Source organism: Podarcis bocagei (assembly GCF_964188305.1).
Source record: "Podarcis bocagei genome assembly, chromosome: 10".
Lineage (NCBI taxonomy): Eukaryota > Metazoa > Chordata > Lepidosauria > Squamata > Lacertidae > Podarcis > Podarcis bocagei.
In genome coordinates, this window is record NC_138135.1 from 72,092,437 (window position 1) to 72,110,146 (window position 17,710).

The window sequence follows — 17,710 nt, forward strand, 5'->3', positions numbered from 1 at the left end:
ACCTGGTACAGTATGGAGCTTGGCTCTGGGCATTTAACAGAATTTCATATAGATATTTCACTCCGGCATCTTTTCCTCTAACACTATGGCTTTAAAGGGTATGCTGATCCTGCCCTTTAAACAAGAGCTGGAAAAATCCACAGAGAAACTTGGGCCTATTAAGCAGGTATGTCTGAAGCAGCTGCACAGAACACGCCTTGACAAGGATGGGGGCGTGAGAAACAGCTGCTATTTTTAATGTGGTTCAGAAGCACTGGCTGCTGGGAAGGCGGATGGAGTGGGTAGAAACAAGAGAAATATTTGAGAACATAGCGGTGTGTTGTTGTTGTTTTAAAAAATGTATCCCATAATTATTCTGGTTTGTTTACAAAAATGCATCCTCATGTCAGCAGAAGGTATGGCACTCAAGGCATGGCCTGCATAGACAACATTTGCATCAGGAGTCTGGAAATAGAGAGAAGACAAAGTGTGGAATTTAATTAGGGCCAACTTATTTGTTATCGCTGAAGGTGAAAGTGGAGGAGGGGGTAGGGAGGCAGGCAGGCAGAAAGGCAGCCTTGTATAACCATTGCTGCCTCCTCCCCGTGGCTCACACAAGCCTTAGAAGGCACCAGATCTGATTCTCAACACACTTCCAGTCCACCACTCAAACATGCTCTTGCCCAGACTGCTTTTGGAGCTAGAAAGGAGAGTAAAGTTGCATTCCTTGATTACACGCCACATTTCAAGATAGTGTGCTCTGTGTTGTGCATGTTCTAGAGGTATATCTCTTTGTTTCCCAAGCCAAAGACTTAATGCTACGTTATTCTTAACTCTTTGTGAAAATTGATCTTAGTTTATTAGGTTGCAATAAGTAAAGTTATCGTTCCTTAATTGCCACAGTCAAATGTTATCAGCGTTATTTTTCTGGTGGGGCTGAGCTCATGCAAAGTTTTTTTAAAAGTACTGGGGAAATTAACCTAAAGTAGCTGCAGGAAGAAATAAGTAGTGATTCTACAGAGAACCAGTGAGACTCAATTGCTGCAGGACCTGGGAGAGCTCCCAGGCATAGCAGGAACTAGATCTGAACGAAACCCAAATTGGTGGGTGGGGGAGCATGTGCAAAAGAGATGAAGCAGAAGGGGGAATCTTCCCCACTTCTTATCTGCAAATGCTCTCCTTGATTGGTTTGGTTTGTGTGTTTTTGATTTTTAAAGTGTTATTAATTATTAATAATTCATACAAGCAATATAAAAGTTATATTATCACAGTCATCTAAAGAATCTTCAGAGCTGTTCCCCCCCCCCCAGCCCAGCCAGGTAAAAACCCAGCAGTAAGCTTGGCTTTGTAGCAAGGGAAATGAGACGGGGTATTTTCTGGGGGGAATTAACAAGCACAGGAAGGGTTAAACTTTAAAGTTGACTCTCCCTTGCAACTGCTTCCCTGCAGCCCACATGGTAATTCAGTAACTGGTGATTATCCTTTAGCAAGTTCTCCCTTAGAGTCTGTGTCTGACGGATTTGAAACCTATGACATTCTGGCTCTAAGTCATTATCTGGGAGATCACTAGCACACATCAGCAATTGACACAGGTATCAGAATGTTTCTGTAAATAATGCTAAAATAACAAAAGGTTTCTCATGATTGAATTTCAATGGTAACCTGCAGTAGGAAATGTACAGTGGAAAATTAACTGTGGTTATTCTTAACTATGGTTAATGGCGCTGTGGTCTAAACCACGGCTTGCCGATCGGAAGGTTGGCGGTTTGAATCCCCACGATGGGGTGAGCTCCCGTTGCTCGGTCCCAGCTCCTGCCAACCTAGCCATTTGAAAGCATGTCAAGTGCAAGTAGATAAATAGGTACCACTCCGGCGGGAAGGTAAACGGCGTTTCTATGTGCTGCTTTGGTTTTGCCACATGACCTGGAAAAACTGCGGACAAACGTCGGCTCCCTCGGCCAGTAAAGCGAGATGAGCGCCGCAACCCCAGAGTCATTCACGATTGGTCTTAACTGTCAGGGGTCCTTTACCTTTACCTTTAATCTTAACTATGGTTAATGAAAGCAACAGTTTAGGGTTTTTGGATGATGCACTAAACTGTAGTTAATCTAAAACAGAGGTGGAAGTTTCCATTCTCCTTATGACCATGCTGAAGACTTTCCACTGAATGTGGTTAAGCCATGTGACAACACACATTTATATGTCAAGCATCTATGTGGAACAGGCATCACACAGATATCTCAAGTGGCCTCCATGTGATGGTCGTGTATTGGAGTGGGGAAATGACCATTTGTAGCTGTCAGTGTATGTAGCTAGTTTTTGTATCTAGGGTTAAATCATATAGAAATCTAGCATGTAAGAAGTGATTAAAATCTTGTTTTACTTCATGCAGAGTAGTTTTTAATCCTAGCTGGGTGTTTCTTTTAATTACGGGAAGAGATTCATCCTGAATCACCTCATACTCAAATCCATGTAACCACTTAATTCTGAATAACAGCAATTAGACTGTTAAGTATGTTACTGTGCATGGATTTGAGTTTATGATCATTGGATCCTTCCATCAATCTGCTATCAGATTTAAAATCTAAAAATTCCAGTCACTAGCATAACTCATTCCCAGCAAGAAACAATATCTAATTTATGACTCTGCAGACAGTGCCATTTTAATTAATTTTCTCCATCCTAATTTTTCTTTCCTTTCCTCCTCATATCTAATCTGTTTGCATTGCATAGACTTTAATTAAAACAACAACAACACACCCTCTCCTCTCTAAGGAGCAATCTGAAGTGGCAAAAATAATTGCCTAAAATATTACAGCCATTTTTAAAAAAACTGGCTGCTGTTGAAAGAGTGTGGTTTCAGTTTGCCTACAAATGGTAGTTTGCCTTCTGTTTTAAAGTGCCCTTTGCATTTGTCTCTAATGCAACCTGCTAGCCAGGCTCTTGGAAAAACAGCAACCTTCTTTTCCAGCTGGGTGGGCTAAGTGACAACCCCTTAATGGGGGAAATGGATGACTCTCCACTCATGTAAAGGTGCAAGCACTATGGGCAGATTTCTCTCCATCTGCCACCAGCCCTTTGCAAGCTGGCATCACCCAAATGCCTGATATACTCATTCCAGTGTAACCAGAGTTGCCAAAAAATAAATTGTGAGGCTACAGCTGTCTGAAAGAATCATCATGTCCATTAGGCCACTGAGAGTTATTAGGAAGAGGTACATCAGGGTTCATCTTTGATATTTTTTTTTAAGCCTAATTAAATGTTGGTAGAGGAGACAGCAAATGTTTTGAAAGCCCAGAGGTGAAGTCACTCACTCGGGAGCATCCTCAGGAAGATGCAGCCCACAACTGAAGCTCAAAATCTATTAGACTGAGGAATTTAGCACGGATGTTTCCTGTTGATGCATCTCCAACTGGCAAAGCTGCATCACTTAGTTACACTGTGTTCTGCTTGTCAAGCAATGAGAGACTATATAGCCAAGGGAAAGAGGTGGGGGGAGGACCAGGCTTATTGATTTACAGTTATAAGCATAAAAGAGCAGGGGAAAGAGACAGAGATGTCAAACCTTAGATGTATTGCACTTTATTCATCTGTAATGAGACTTTTGGCCTGAAAAGGGCAAAGCAGTACATTCTACCAGTTTCACTACCCTTCTTTATTTTGATGAAAATTTAATGTGTCCCCTTGGCGCTGTTTCTATTCCTCTGTATTTGTAAGATGGCCCTTTGAGTTGGAAGAACTGTATGATCAGCAGCCTGTTTTGAAGACTACTCTGGGATGCCTCGTGACCTTGATCAAGTCACTTTGTTTCTGCTCTGTCCTGCATCCCTGTGCCTGTCCAGACACAGTTTTGGTCCCATGGCTGGACCAGTTCGCACAGGCATTCTTTTTTCCAAAAAAAAAATTTTCCATTTTAACAATCCAATCAAATAATAATAATAATAATAATAATAATAATAATAATAATAATTTATTATTTATACCCCGCCCAGCTGGCTGGGCCTCTCCAGCCACTCTGGGCGGCTTCCATAAAAACCAAAAATACAATAAAATATCACACGTTAAAAACTTCCCTGAACAGGGCTGCCTTAAGATGTCTTCTGAATGTCAGGTAGTTATTTATCGCTTTGACATCTGCTGGAAGGGCGTTCCACAGGGCGGGCGCCACTACCGAGAAGGCCCTCTGCCTGGTTCCCTGTAGCTTTGCTTCTCGCAATGAGGGAACCGCCAGAAGGCCCTCGGCGCTGGACCTCAGCGTCCGGGCAGAATGATGGGGGTGGAGACGCTCCTTCAGGTATACTGGACCGAGGCCGTTTAGGGCTTTCAAGGTCAGCACCAACACTTTGAATTGTGCTCGGAAACGTACTGGGAGCCAATGCAGGTCTTTCAAGACCGGTGTTATATGGTCTCGGCGGCCGCTCCCAGTCCCCAGTCTAGCTGCCGCATTCTGGATTAGTTGTAGTTTCCGAGTCACCTTCAAAGGTAGCCCCACGTAGAGTGCATTGCAGTAGTCCAAGCGGGAGATAACCAGAGCATGCACCACTCTGGCGAGACAGTCCGCAGGCAGATAGGGTCTCAGCCTACGTACCAGATGGAGCTGGTAAACAGCTGCCCTGGACACAGATTTGACCTGTGCCTCCATGGACAGCTGTGAGTCCAAAATGACTCCCAGGCTGCGCACCTGGTCCTTCAGGGGCACAGTTACCCCATTCAGGACCAGGGAATCCTCCACACCTGCCCGCCTCCTGTCCCCCAAAAACAGTACTTCTGTCTTGTCAGGATTCAACCTCAATCTGTTAGCCGCCATCCATCCTCCAACCGCGTCCAGACACTCACACAGGACCTTCACCGCCTTCACTGGTTCTGATTTAAAAGAGAGGTAGAGCTCTCTTTTAATCACATTAAGTATTCCAAATTATACAAATACATATCATATAGTCCAAATATTCTGCCAAATTATAAATTTTTGTTGGGGCTTCCCATGCTTCAAGTTCAGTGGGGTTCCAATCATCTTATGTTTCTACTGCCTTGAGTTTCCAATAGTTCCTTCTTTAAATCTTCCTGTTGTTGTCCTTTTCTTTCGTGGCCTCTGAATTGTTTCCACAGGCAAGTTGAAGTAAACAATAATGTGCTTCTGTGTGAAATTTGTATGACTCTCCTTTTTTTTTTTTTTTTGCAGCTGGTAAGTCTGTTGTTTGCAGAATGTTCTCACACGCTGGTGTTTATGCCGAATCAATCCAAAAGTCCTTCTCTGGTGGTAGACGCCATCTTCACTCAGTTCTGATGAAATAAAATCTGAGTTCGCACAGACATTCAGCCCATGGGGAGCTGCAGTTTTCAGTGATCCTGTGCAAGATTCAAATGCCATACCACCATACCCTTAACTAATCAAACGTTTGCTGATGTCAAACTTAGCGTGGATTGGCTTTTGTTACCCAATCAGGGCTGCAGCTTTTCAAGTAAGGGTGTGTTCACATTACTGCTTGCTGCAGGTCCAGTGTGCTCCCGTCACAGGTTTCATTAAGGCAGGTGACATTAGCCACAATTCATTTGTATTCTGTTGCTTTTCAAGAAACATTCCTCTTTAATGCACTTTCCCTCAAACCAGCTTCCATCCAATTTGAATACAGAAGCAGCCATTGCACACAGAAAGAAATCAGTGGAGATATCCCCACTCCTGCTCGGATGTGAAGAGCAGTGAGAGAAAGCGACTTGCAAACTCAGCAGGGGAAAACAACATTGCAGCATTTCAAGCTGCAAATGTAGACTTAACCTAAGAAACCCCCCCTCCCACAAAGGTCCGTGGGGATTTATGCCAGTTACTTTTGAGGAATTAGGACTGGGGTGCTGAGGTATACCACAAAATACATTTATCTGTAGGTTTATTCATTTATCTGATTTTTTTTAAATTTCCTTTATTCTGTCCAACTGGCCAGGGATATTGTTTCCCTTCTTGTTCCAGCAGCTTATTGATGTTGTTAGTCAACTTCAACATGGAAAACAACATAGGATGTTTGCAAAAGCCACTAAGGAAAGTCCTGTGAAATTATCCTTTATTTGTATTATTAAAACAAGTGTATGACATCTGATTGTTTGTATTTTCTTTGCATGTTTGTGTTTTCTTCTGCTTGCATTACATTCCTTTGGCCTACCACAACTAACATTTACAGCAACCCCCTGATCACTACTTATAAAACAGTTCTCAAAACAAGCAAACAAAATTACACGATATTGTCTTTACCTGTATCCTGTTCTGTCGGATTTTTCTGAGATTCAAAGCAAACTGATTAATCGACTGTTTCCCAGAGGATTTTCCACCATTGTTTTCCATTTGTGATGTCAACCAATATATTATCTGCATTTTTCATTCACAAGAAAGGGCTTTTCCTATCTGAATTTGCATGCTCTGCTGGCAAAACTTGGATTTCTTTTCTGACTGTATCTCAAATGAGGCAGGATTCTTGGTTTGGGGATTAGTGTGGATTGAGTATTCAGATACTTAGACAGCTCAAACTTCAGACTGAGGGTACAAGTTTCATGCATTGCACATGTGTAACCTTGACATGGTGTTGCTGTAGCCCCGTTGAGATGATCTTAGAGGCTTAAGAGCAAAACCCAGGTTCACTTCAAAGCATTTGTTTAGCATAGAAGGGCATCATGATCTTATCACCTAGAGCGCTCATAGCTTGTGGTTTAACATTTTATTTACTGTACTACAGAACCATTTGTATTTGGCATATATATAGATATTAAATGTTACAACTTTTAGCAATGTTGCAGATAGGGGAAAGTATTGTTAGAAGCAGCCCTACAAGTTGACTGAATACTGACAGTAATTTATAAATTATTCAAGATACATACAGAAGAATTAAGTGCACATTTTCTCTTTCTTTCACTTTTTGGTTTAGCTTCTGTAATCAGCCAGTTGCTAAATAATTTAATGGCTTTCTCAGAGTTGTCGAAAGCTGCTGTTACAAAACCGATTTAATACATACCTCCTGCATGCTCCTTTTATCTGCAGCATAGCTGTCAGTCAGATGGGAATGCAATTTATTTCCATGGAACAGAAGGCAGTGAGTTGAATTTTGCCACAACGCGAGATGTCGATCTTTCTACTGAAGATGCCCAGGAACAGTGGGCAGAAGAGTTTGAGAGCCAGCCCAAAGGGTGAGTGTTCACTACCCTACAGAAGTATAAGGACGCATGTGGCATTACTCTCGGGTTGGGGGGGAAGCAAGAAGCTTCAGCCGAGAAGCACTTTTTCTTGCTTTTGGCAACATATGTCTGTGGTGATTAAATAATCTCAGGAAAGTGCCCCCCCCCCTAAATTTTAGAGATGAATAAGTCAAGAAGGGTCAGTGGCTCCAGAATGATATATTGAGTTTTTTAAAATGTCTCACTTTTCTATGGCAAAATCACTGCTATCATGAGCAAACCTCTAACATTCAGTATTAACTGACAGTGAATCTTGAAGAAACATCTTGGGATAATTCTGCAATTAAGTACCTAGAAAGCACCTCTCATTTTGCAACCCATGTACCACTGGAATTATATATGTACTTCATATATTTGTGCTCATTCCCATTGTTGTTTATGGGACTAACACCACAAATCTTAATTTTTTTTTCCACGAGGAAGTAAATTTCACTGAAGCAAGCAGAGATTACTTTAAAAAAAATAGGATTAAGGTGTAGAGTGTTGCCTTGGTGGTTTGTGGATTGCAGTTCAGCTTCACCATGGCATAAGACATGCATACTATAACAATGGTGGCTAGCATTTAACTTTCCTCCAGATTTCAGATTATGATGGTAGTGGTGATGATAAAGACACAATTTTGGCTGATTATAGCCCGTTTTGAATATTTAATTGGGGAACCAAGTAAAGATTTTCATGGGTCTATGAATGCCTCACATTTAAAATCAAATATTCTAATTAAGCTACAAGCTGGCCTCTTCTCCTTTTGTGCCATCTCTATCATCTGTAGACCATAAGCCTTCTCTGAGCAGGGCTCATGCTGTCTATATAAGGTGCCTAGAATATTATTGACCTGGTATCAGTATTCATGATTAAGAATCATTGCCATCCACCCCTTATCCACACATAGTATGATGAATACTTTAATTCTGTGATCACATGCTGTTTTTTCCACAGGATCCCTGCCTCATTCAATACACAGGATGGACGTTGTTCAGAGAATGGGTAGCTATTCAGTATTTTTTCCTATCCTCTTCATTCTTTCTCTGGCGCTTCCAGGCTTCGTGTTTCCTTTATCTCGCGAGGCAGTGATCCTGTTGGCTAACAACTGGATGTGATCATCTAGTCAAATACTGTGACTGTTCAATAGCAAAATCAACTCAGTTCGGAATCTACTTCATGCCATAGTCTAATATTTAGGGAATTTAATTCTGATGAGAAAACCCTCTAGATATGTTGCATGTATAATTAAAGGATAGATGGTCTGGGTGAAGCAATATGAGAGGTGGGGGGGGGGGACACACAAACATTTTTAGACCCAAGATGGTAGCGAGGAGAAAAGAAGAGCTCATTGCAAGAGCCAGACTTGGAGTAATAAACAAAAGGGAAAATGTCAATGTGAATCAGCATTTCCTCAAAAAAGCTGCAAATACCACATGTTGTCTGAAGTTACCTATGTCTAAAAGTGTGTTTTAGCGTACCCCCCCCAAAAAAAAACCTTCCACCCTGACTTTATTCAGTGCATTCAACATTCCTTGTGTATTCCTCACTCTGATTCGACTTCATAATGTTGCCATGTAGCCTTGTCATGAGAGAGCAGGAGCAGAGAGCAGTGTTTCATATCCTCACTTTGGTGTCCTTGAGGAAACAGCACCATGCAGTGTAAGTGCTGCTGCTGCTGCTGCTACCCAGGCCATGTGAACAGGTGGCTACTGTGAAAAGGACAGGTATGGTCCCCAAAGCCTTTGGTTTGAGCCAAAAAAAGTTCTCAAACCAACTTTCAACCATATTTTTTTCTCCTCCTTTTGTTGACCACACAATTTGACTTGTGTTGTGCAATTCTCCTATGCCCTGGCCTACATTTTAGAGTAAATCAAGCAGTAACTATAGTCGCTGATCCTTTCTTCAGATTTGTTGTTTTTCCTGCTTCTTCAAACTCTGACCTTAGTTGTTTCCCTGTCATTTTTCACTACCTGACCTGATTTGCACTTCTGCCTGCAAAGTGTCTCTGCTCACATATTCCCTAGCTCTGTACTGTTTGTATCAGTTCACTCTCTCATTCAGCACCTTTTATAGCTCCTTTCTCATTTATCTGTTCCCCCGCTGCAATTTGCCCACAATTAAATACAAACTGCATTTCCTATGTATATCATTCCCTCTCAAGACAATTCACCATTTCTTGTTCAGTGGTAGCGTTTCTGTTCCTTTAAATTTCTTTTGCTTTAGTCCCTTTAAAATTCCACCTCTATTTCCACCTCTATTCCTGGTCACTTTAATTATGGTGATGGTCTCAGGGCAGTGACATTCTGGCAGCCACCTATGGTATTATGACCCTCACCAGCTCATTGCATTACAGATCCATTCTGTCCCACATTTCAAAAGATCAGCTCGATATTTGCATGCTCCTCTTTCCTTAAACACCTTCTGGCAGTGCTCCAGGAACTAACTTGAAGCTGAAAATGAGAAAGACAATAATGCTGAATTCAAAGGAAAAGTGCATAAGGATAGGCTGACATTAGTGCACTAATGAAAAGTACAAGGACAGCTTGGCAGTCCATTGAAGCTTTCAGGTCTTCTGAAAAAGATTCTTCAGGTTTTAAAACAAACTTGTTGAATGACAAAGTGCGGTTTTGTCAGGTACATAAGACCTTAAATTTTCTAGAGTGGTTATGTCTTTTGTACTTAGAAATCAGACACGCATCCTTAGACATTATCTTGCTAGTGCACTTCCAGATTCTCTCGTGGTTCTTCCCAGACTATCAAAGTGGAAAGTGGGTTGCCTTTATGACATTGTTAGCAACCACGTACATCTCCAGGAGTCAACAACTGGTGGCAAGTGAGCAGCAAGTCCTTGTCTCAATGGTCCCTACCAGGCACAGCCCTTTTGCAGGGAATGGGGCTGTGCATATCTTTGATTAGAACTCATCATTTCAGAATTGCTATTCGGCCATTTCTGGAATTGTGTGAGATAACTTCTTAAACAATGGCCAGCATGCACACTGTAATTCTCTAGGCTTCAACCCCCCTCTCCTGGGTCTCTATTCCTCAGTGGGAGCAGATATATGTTGACTACCGCGTCCATATATAAATATACACAAAATATCAATGCAGTGCTTGCCTCCCATCCCACAATAACTTGTTACTTGTGTATAAAGTAGACGTTATAGGAAGTTGGCTATTCTGTAACTAGGACAACCAGCTTCGTGGTCTGATTAAAAATCCTTACATTTTTAAAATAAGGAATTTCAGAAATAGACTGGAAAGAGAAGCTGCTGAATTGCAACTCATTACCAAACTCAAAACCATGGAGAGACCTGGTTTGAACAAAGACATTGGATTCTTATCTCATTATACATGACTAAGCCATTCTTCGCCTTCTCACCCCTTGCCTTTTCCTGTAAGACCTATTGCAGTCGTTAAGAGTCGTCAACAGCTATCTGCCAATCTCCCATTCCCACCACCCTTCTGAGTAATACCCCTCCCCATCTTCTCACTATATAGAAGGATCTGGCAACTTCTGTTTCAGTGTATCTGAAGAAGTGTGCATGCACATGAAAGCTCATACCAAGAACTAACTTAGTTGGTCTTTAAGGTGCTACTGGAAGGATTTTTTTTATTTTAAAAGAAGGAAACTGTTATGACTTGCTCACTAATATCATTGCCTCAGAAGCCAGTGTATGACAGGCTATTGCGGAATAAATGAGTGCAATATAAAGGAGATTCAATACATAGCCTTCAACAGTGTGTAATGGGCCTGAGGAGTCTGCTCCAGCAGTTATCCTTGGTGTGAGAATAGGTATATTGCAAACACGCAAGAGTGCTCCTATTTTCTCTCTGTGAAATATTGGAGGCTATGCATTATGTGTTGCTTGCTCTGTGACTGTCTGAGATGCCAAACACTAGTTAGGAATTGCATGCTGGTTTGTCTTGTGAACTTTTAAACTTTCCCTGCAGCCCAATAATGTTCTCAAGCTTTAGGCACAATGAAGTAACTGAAATTAACCAGTTACTGAAAATCCAGATAAATGCCAGTACCAATTAACCCCTTTTTAATTGCAGAATATATCCCTAATAAGTAGATCTTTTGTGAATGCTGTTCCAATTAAACATCAGCCCCTGCCACTCATTATCATTAGTCTAAATTGGTTCCCTGGGAGTTATCCCAATAAAGTAACAACCCTGATTAAGTAAACCCACTTCACCACCTCTTAGGAACCTAGCCTTTGGAAGAGCCCACAATTACAGGCATGCAAACATTTGTAATCCCACCTTGAGAAACTAGTTTGGACTGTATTTAAATTGTATCAGCAATTTTGTGAAGAAAAGAAATTACATAATTACAGTCTGATTAGAATGTCCTGTGTAAGGAACTATCTGCACTGATAATAATGATTTGCACTGATACTTAATTTTTTTTATTAAATAGATGTATTATGAGGTACATCTTGAACGCTAAGCATTGAAAAATATTTGATACAACTTGTACCAAATGCATGTACTTTATACAATGTGGATTAACATTAGCATGGTTCAAGATGTGTTATCAGTGTAACTGCAGCTACATAAAAAAGATCCTGCTGGATCAGGCCAGTGGCCCTTATAGTCCAGTATCCTGTTCTCACAACCAGATGCCTGTGAGAATCCAGTAAATGGATTTTACATATTGTGCATGATCCCCCCAAGCAACTGGGTGCATGCTTTGACTTTTTCTGATAGATCATTGCTCAATGGTGGCAGAGGCATTTTTGTGTTGAAAGTGGAGCCCAACTGGTGGCTCCAGCTATTCCTCCATCCCTCCCAATGCTGATAGCTTCCGTGTGCTGCATGGCGGAACCAGCCCTGTTCTTGCTCCTAAAAATACGCAGAACCTGCTTTTTGAAGGTTCTTTGTAGTTCCAGAAGGTTCTTGAAGGTATGGGTGCATGTCCTAGACAAGTGGTGAGTAGACTTTAGACACATGGAATCTACTGTTTGGGGCCAAAAAAGTATACCTTCAAAACATTATTATTTGTCTTTCTCTCTAACCCCCAAGAGGCCTTCATAAAACGTTACTGCATTTTCTGCTGTTGCTTTCCAAGGAAACTTCTACAATGTCTGAAGCTCTTGATGTCCTTCAGATGAAGGAAGATGATGTCCTCAAATGTCATGCTCCAGGAAGCCTTCTGGGAGGCACCGATCTAAGACTTTTAGATATAACAGATATAACAATTCATTTATAAAATAAAAGGTGTTGCTGTTGGTATTTATCATCATCAGTCTGAAGAGAACATGGAGAAAACTTCTCTAGGCAACCTATGCTTTGGTTGCCATTGAGAACCCAGATGATGTGGGTGTTATCTCTCCCAGGAACACAGGACAGTGCGCCTTTCTGAAATATGCTGCTTGCACTTTCGCCAGTCAGATCCAGGGAGCCTTCTGTGAGCCCCTCCTTTTGTTTGTCACTGATCCACGAGCTGCTTATCAGCCACGGAGTGAATCGTAGATAAACATCTGCACCATTGCCTTGTGTAATCAGATTCCCCTCTGTGCATCTTGTGCAGCGATAAGGGGGCTCACCCAATTGGTGTGATGTGGGTGTTGGCTTGTGAGGCCCCACATTGCTTTTCACGAGTACCTGTGGGAGGTCCATGCCTGATTTCTCCTTCCAGCATGATCCCAAAGAGACTGAAATGGAAACTGCAACTGAAAAGGCAGTTACAAAGGAAGAATTGCAAGGCGAATGGACTGCATCTGTACATTAATTCACTACTTCTCCACAGCCTGAGATGGCTGAAACTTCTGAAGGGATACAATCGCCCTCTGTGCCAATACAAAAATTCCCAGCTAAATAATTGCAGTGCAGCTTGCCACTGATACTAGGTAAAGGGTCATCAAGACTGACAAAGAGGGTAGACAGCTCTGATCCTTCCCTCAATTCTGCTCCTTGGTGGCAGTTAAAATGCCTATTCTGTCATTTTTGTTTGCTTATTCTTAAATTCTTAACCTTTTCACCCATCATTGAGGCTATTGCCAAGAGTGGGGCAAGCAACTTGGTCAGGAGAATACACAATGCATAAAAACCTTTTTAAATATTTGTAATAATTTTTGTCAAACATATAGCTATTTTGAATGATGATGAACATATTTCAAATCTTGTCATGCTTCTTCTTCTTATTATTATTATTATTATTCTGCTTTGGACACTGTTATTGGTGCCCTTCCACCAAAAAATCCTGAATATGCTTTAATTAATTAATGTAAGTTTGCTGCTTTTAGGACCAAGGGCCACTTTACATGACCTTTTAGCTATAAATTGTAAGGTGCGTTTATATTTAAAGACATTTGTACCCCACCTTTCTACCCCAGATGAAACAGTTAATACATTAAACATAACAATATCACAGGACACCACATATAATATGAGAACAAATATTGGTAGTAAATCAGGAAGAAAAACAAAATACATACCAGCAGGCCTGAACATACTGTCATATTGACCATGAAGAAGAAGAGTTTGGATTTGATATCCCGCTTTATCACTACCTGAAGGAGTCTCAAAGTGGCTAACATTCTCCTTTTCCCTTCCTCCCCCACAACAAACACTCTGTGAGGTGAGTGGGGCTGAGAGACTTCAGAGAAGTGTGACTAGCCCAAGGTCACCCAGCAGCTGCATGTGGAGGAGCGGGGAAGCGAACCCAGTTCCCCAGATTACGAGTCTATCGCTCTTAACCACTACACCACACTGGCTCTCCTGTTGAGTTTCCTGTTGGTTTCCTGTTGAGTCTATACCCAGTACCAAAGATTGCTTCTACATAATGTGTGAAATAGCCCTATCTCTTACATCTTGACTAATGTCTTCAGGTGGGATATATCTGGAGCTGTAATCGGCACTGAATGTGGAACCCTGGAATCAGGTTCATCAGCTGTTTTTCTCAGAGATGGAGAGAGAAAGCTGTGCACTCCATATATGGACACTACAGGTTACGGAAATCTGAGGTTTTATTTCAGCATGGGTGAGTATGAGCCATTAGTATATTTTGGTATGTGCACATTTGATGAGAAAAGGTTAGTTATTCTTTTGGAGAGTGTGTTACAACCAGTCCTTCTGTCTGAGTGCCTGTCCTTTTCAGAATCTGTGTGGCACTTGATCCTTACTGCCTCAACTACCCTTGACCCTTGGTTTGGCTGTTTTTCCTTCCAGCATTTTCTCACTGTCACTTGCTACTAAGCCTTCACCAGGAAGCAGTTATCACAAGTACTTTTGACAAAACTAGAATGGTGATAGTTCATCCCTTCCATACTGAGACTGGATCTAGACATGTCAAAGAAACAATTCAGTTAATTGCGTTGTAAACTCATACAGGGAAATCCGGTAGGGAAAGACAGGATTCCTCAGCATCATCTTGTGTCACAGTGTTATATCGCATATACAACACATATAAAACACTTTTTCTTTACCAATCTAGCTGAGTCCTGTGTCTTCAGACCTCGTAACTCTGTGCATTTCCCCCTCCAAACCCTGGTAGGGGCAGAAATATATGCTATTTGATGACATCAGGACCTGAGTAAATTTTACTATACATTTCCTAGGAAGAGGTAGAAAACTGTACCTGTATTATCGTAAAATTGAGTTCCAGCTTCTGTTTCTACTTCACCTGCTACATTTCCAGTGGGATGGGAGGTGTATGAGCCTAGTGTCATGGCACCTGAGTCAGAGACAGTGTTTTTGAGGAGCATATTTTGCAACAGAATTGGAGGCCAAAGTCTCAAATTGGTTATGCCTTGCTCTCCTAGAAGAAGAATCTGAATTTTAAAGGTGTTGGACAGGGCTTGATAGATATGCTGGTGGTCACCTGAAGAGTTCCTCCTCTTCCTCTTCCTTCCTCTTGCATTTTGTGCCTTCCAATTTTTTCTTTTCTTTTCTAGCTAGTCCGGTAATGAGCTGTTACAATAATGACTTGCCTGTGGTTTAAAAGCAACCTAACCCAGGCAGAAAAGTATTCTGTACAACCTCATGCTGAAATACTTTGGGAAATCTTGTACTGGCGGGCCTTCCACAAATGGGTGGTTGTTACCTTGGTTAACACTTTGGGAAGACAGCAGATGAGATAGCAAGCAGGGGGCATAGATACAAAAGCAAAACCGTCTGCCTCTCTTAGTAAGAGAGCTGCAATTACTGGAGTTTTGTAACTCTTTTTGGTAGTGGGAACCAACAAGCAGAAGATTTCAATGGCAAAATCGCACACTTTGTCTTTGCGACACTTTTTCCAGGAATGTTGTTTTTCAAGCTCTACAGATCAGGTAAACTACATGTGGAGCTTATTCTTTCAACACTGTGTTCATTAATGTGAAATGGAAAGACAGTAAAGGAAACAGAGAATAAATTTGCTTTTCCGATGAAGCAGCCTTTTATGTCAAAAAGAGTAAACAGCCTTTCTTACTGGAAGTGGAAGTTCTCTGATATTTGCTCTGAATTGTCACGTCTCCTCTGTGCTGCATAATGTACAAAAAAAAAAGCACAGGAAGGGGAGATTTCTGCATTTCCAGGTCTTTCAGGAGATGCACACCTGCATGAAAAACAGGAAAGACACTTTAGTCGACCTTCTGAACTCTTGGGCAAAGCTGTTGGCTCAGCAAGAAAGACTGTCGACTTCTATGATCACACTGAAAAACATTGTGTGAAAATTTACTTGGTTGAATATCCAAGTGGGGGAAATATTAGGAGGGTGGAAGTAAATTTTAATTTGAGTTTAAAATATAGGAGCTGAACTGCATCCAGAATAATCCCACAGAACAGTCTTGTTGGGATTGTAAACTTCAAGTTGCAGATAAGAATCTGCATGCTTAAATATTGTGTGAAATCAACCTTTCTGCATATAGAAAACCAGCAGAACAGTATGAAACAGTCAGGATAACGTGCTTCTTTTCTACACAAAGTGACTTTCTTTTCCTTTCCTTTTAACTTCCAAGTATGTGGTTCTCATCACTGTTTATTTAAACCTCATTTTGGGATGGGTGTTCTATTCCTGCATTTGCTGCATTTCAGTGGCATTAGCTTTTGTTTCAAATGTTGCACACATCAACTTAACAATGTTTGGTGACTGTAATTTTCACAATTGCTTTTATGTAAGGTGAGAAGATTTTAATATACAACTGAATGTTAAATAGCTAACCCCACCAATATACACATTGCTACAGGTGGGAGCTGTGATGCTGGGCAAACCCATGAAAGTGACGTCATATTGTATGCAAAGATTGAAGGGAGAAAAGATCACTTAAATCTGGATACAATGACCTACACTTCCTATAGGGTAAGAGTTCAAAACAAATCCTGAAGGTAGCACAACTCAGGTGAGAAATGCTTGGCTCCTAAACTGATCCTCCGTTCATATATCAGATTTCCACCAATTCCCCATTCCTCTGTACCCCCCTTCCTGTTTCCAAAACTATTCCCAAATTTGAGGCAAGTTTGGAGGGGCTTGCTCAGGTAATAAGACTATTAAAATAGTTGTGGAATTAGCACGGTGTCTTCACCATTTAAAAAATTCTTGGAATTGTAGTTCAATAAGAAGGCTATGAATTCTGTTCATCCTAGCCTGCCTAACAAAGTCATAATTCCCAACCTCTTTGGGAATATGAAAATGACTCTTAGACCTATTCCTGTAGTATGGGTACAACAAAAATAACATACAGGACCCTAATTCACACACAAGAGAATAGAGATGACTAATCTCCTTTCCATGGAGGCGCAGGTTACAGCAGCAGCCAAGGCAACATTTTTCCACCTTCAAGCAGTTGGTCCCTTACCTTTCCCGCCCTGACCTGGCTACAGTGATCCATGCGACGGTTACCTCCAGGCTTGACTATTGTAATTCGCTCTACATGGGGCTGCCCTTGAAGCTGTCCCAGAAACTCCAGCGGGTGCAGAATGCTGGAGCGAGGCTCCTCACGGGGTCTCTGCCATGGGAGCATATTCACCCAGTCCTTTTCTAGCTGCACTGGCTCCCGGTGGAGTACAGGGTCAGATTTAAGGTGCTGGTTTTGACCTTTAAAGCCCTTCACAGCCTAGGACCCTCGTACCTACGGGACCGCCTCTCCCGGTGTGCCCCACAGAGGACCTTAAGGTCCATAAATAGCAACACCCTAGTGGTCCCGGGCCCTAAGGAAGTTAGATTAGCTTCAACCAGAGCCAGGGCCTTTTCAACACTGGCTCCGGCCTGGTGGAACGCTCTGTCTCATGAGACCAGGGCCCTGCAGGATCTGATTTCTTTCCACAGGGCCTGTAAGACAGAGTTGTTCCGCCTGGCCTTTGGCTTGGAGCCAATTTGATTCCCTCCCTCTCTTTCTTTTTTCTTTTTCCATTCTCCTCCTGTGATGAGGCTGCATTTTAATATTTTAATGTTTCAATATTTTAATGTTCTATTTTAATTTTGTTTTTAAGTTGTATTCATTCAACTTGTTTTTATTATTGCTTGTTAGCCACCCTGAGCCCGGCCTTGGCTGGGGAGGGCGGGGTATAAATAAAAATTATTATTATTATTATTATTATTATTATTATT

General features: G+C 41.6%; 1 protein-coding gene across 3 annotated transcripts in view; it reads left to right on the top strand.

Moving 5' to 3' along the window:
- RELN (reelin) overlaps window positions 1–17,710 on the top strand; it is a 296,593-nt gene that overhangs the window by 153,799 nt on the left and 125,084 nt on the right. For 2 of the 3 annotated variants that reach the window (XM_081211340.1, XM_081211342.1), the window contains 4 exons: window positions 7,001–7,146; window positions 8,131–8,178; window positions 14,013–14,164; window positions 16,350–16,462. In XM_081211340.1, the coding sequence (XP_081067466.1) occupies window positions 7,001–7,146; window positions 8,131–8,178; window positions 14,013–14,164; window positions 16,350–16,462 (459 nt within the window). The remainder of the gene's footprint in view (window positions 1–7,000; window positions 7,147–8,130; window positions 8,179–14,012; window positions 14,165–16,349; window positions 16,463–17,710) is intronic. The other variant, XM_081211341.1, reaches the window with a different exon arrangement.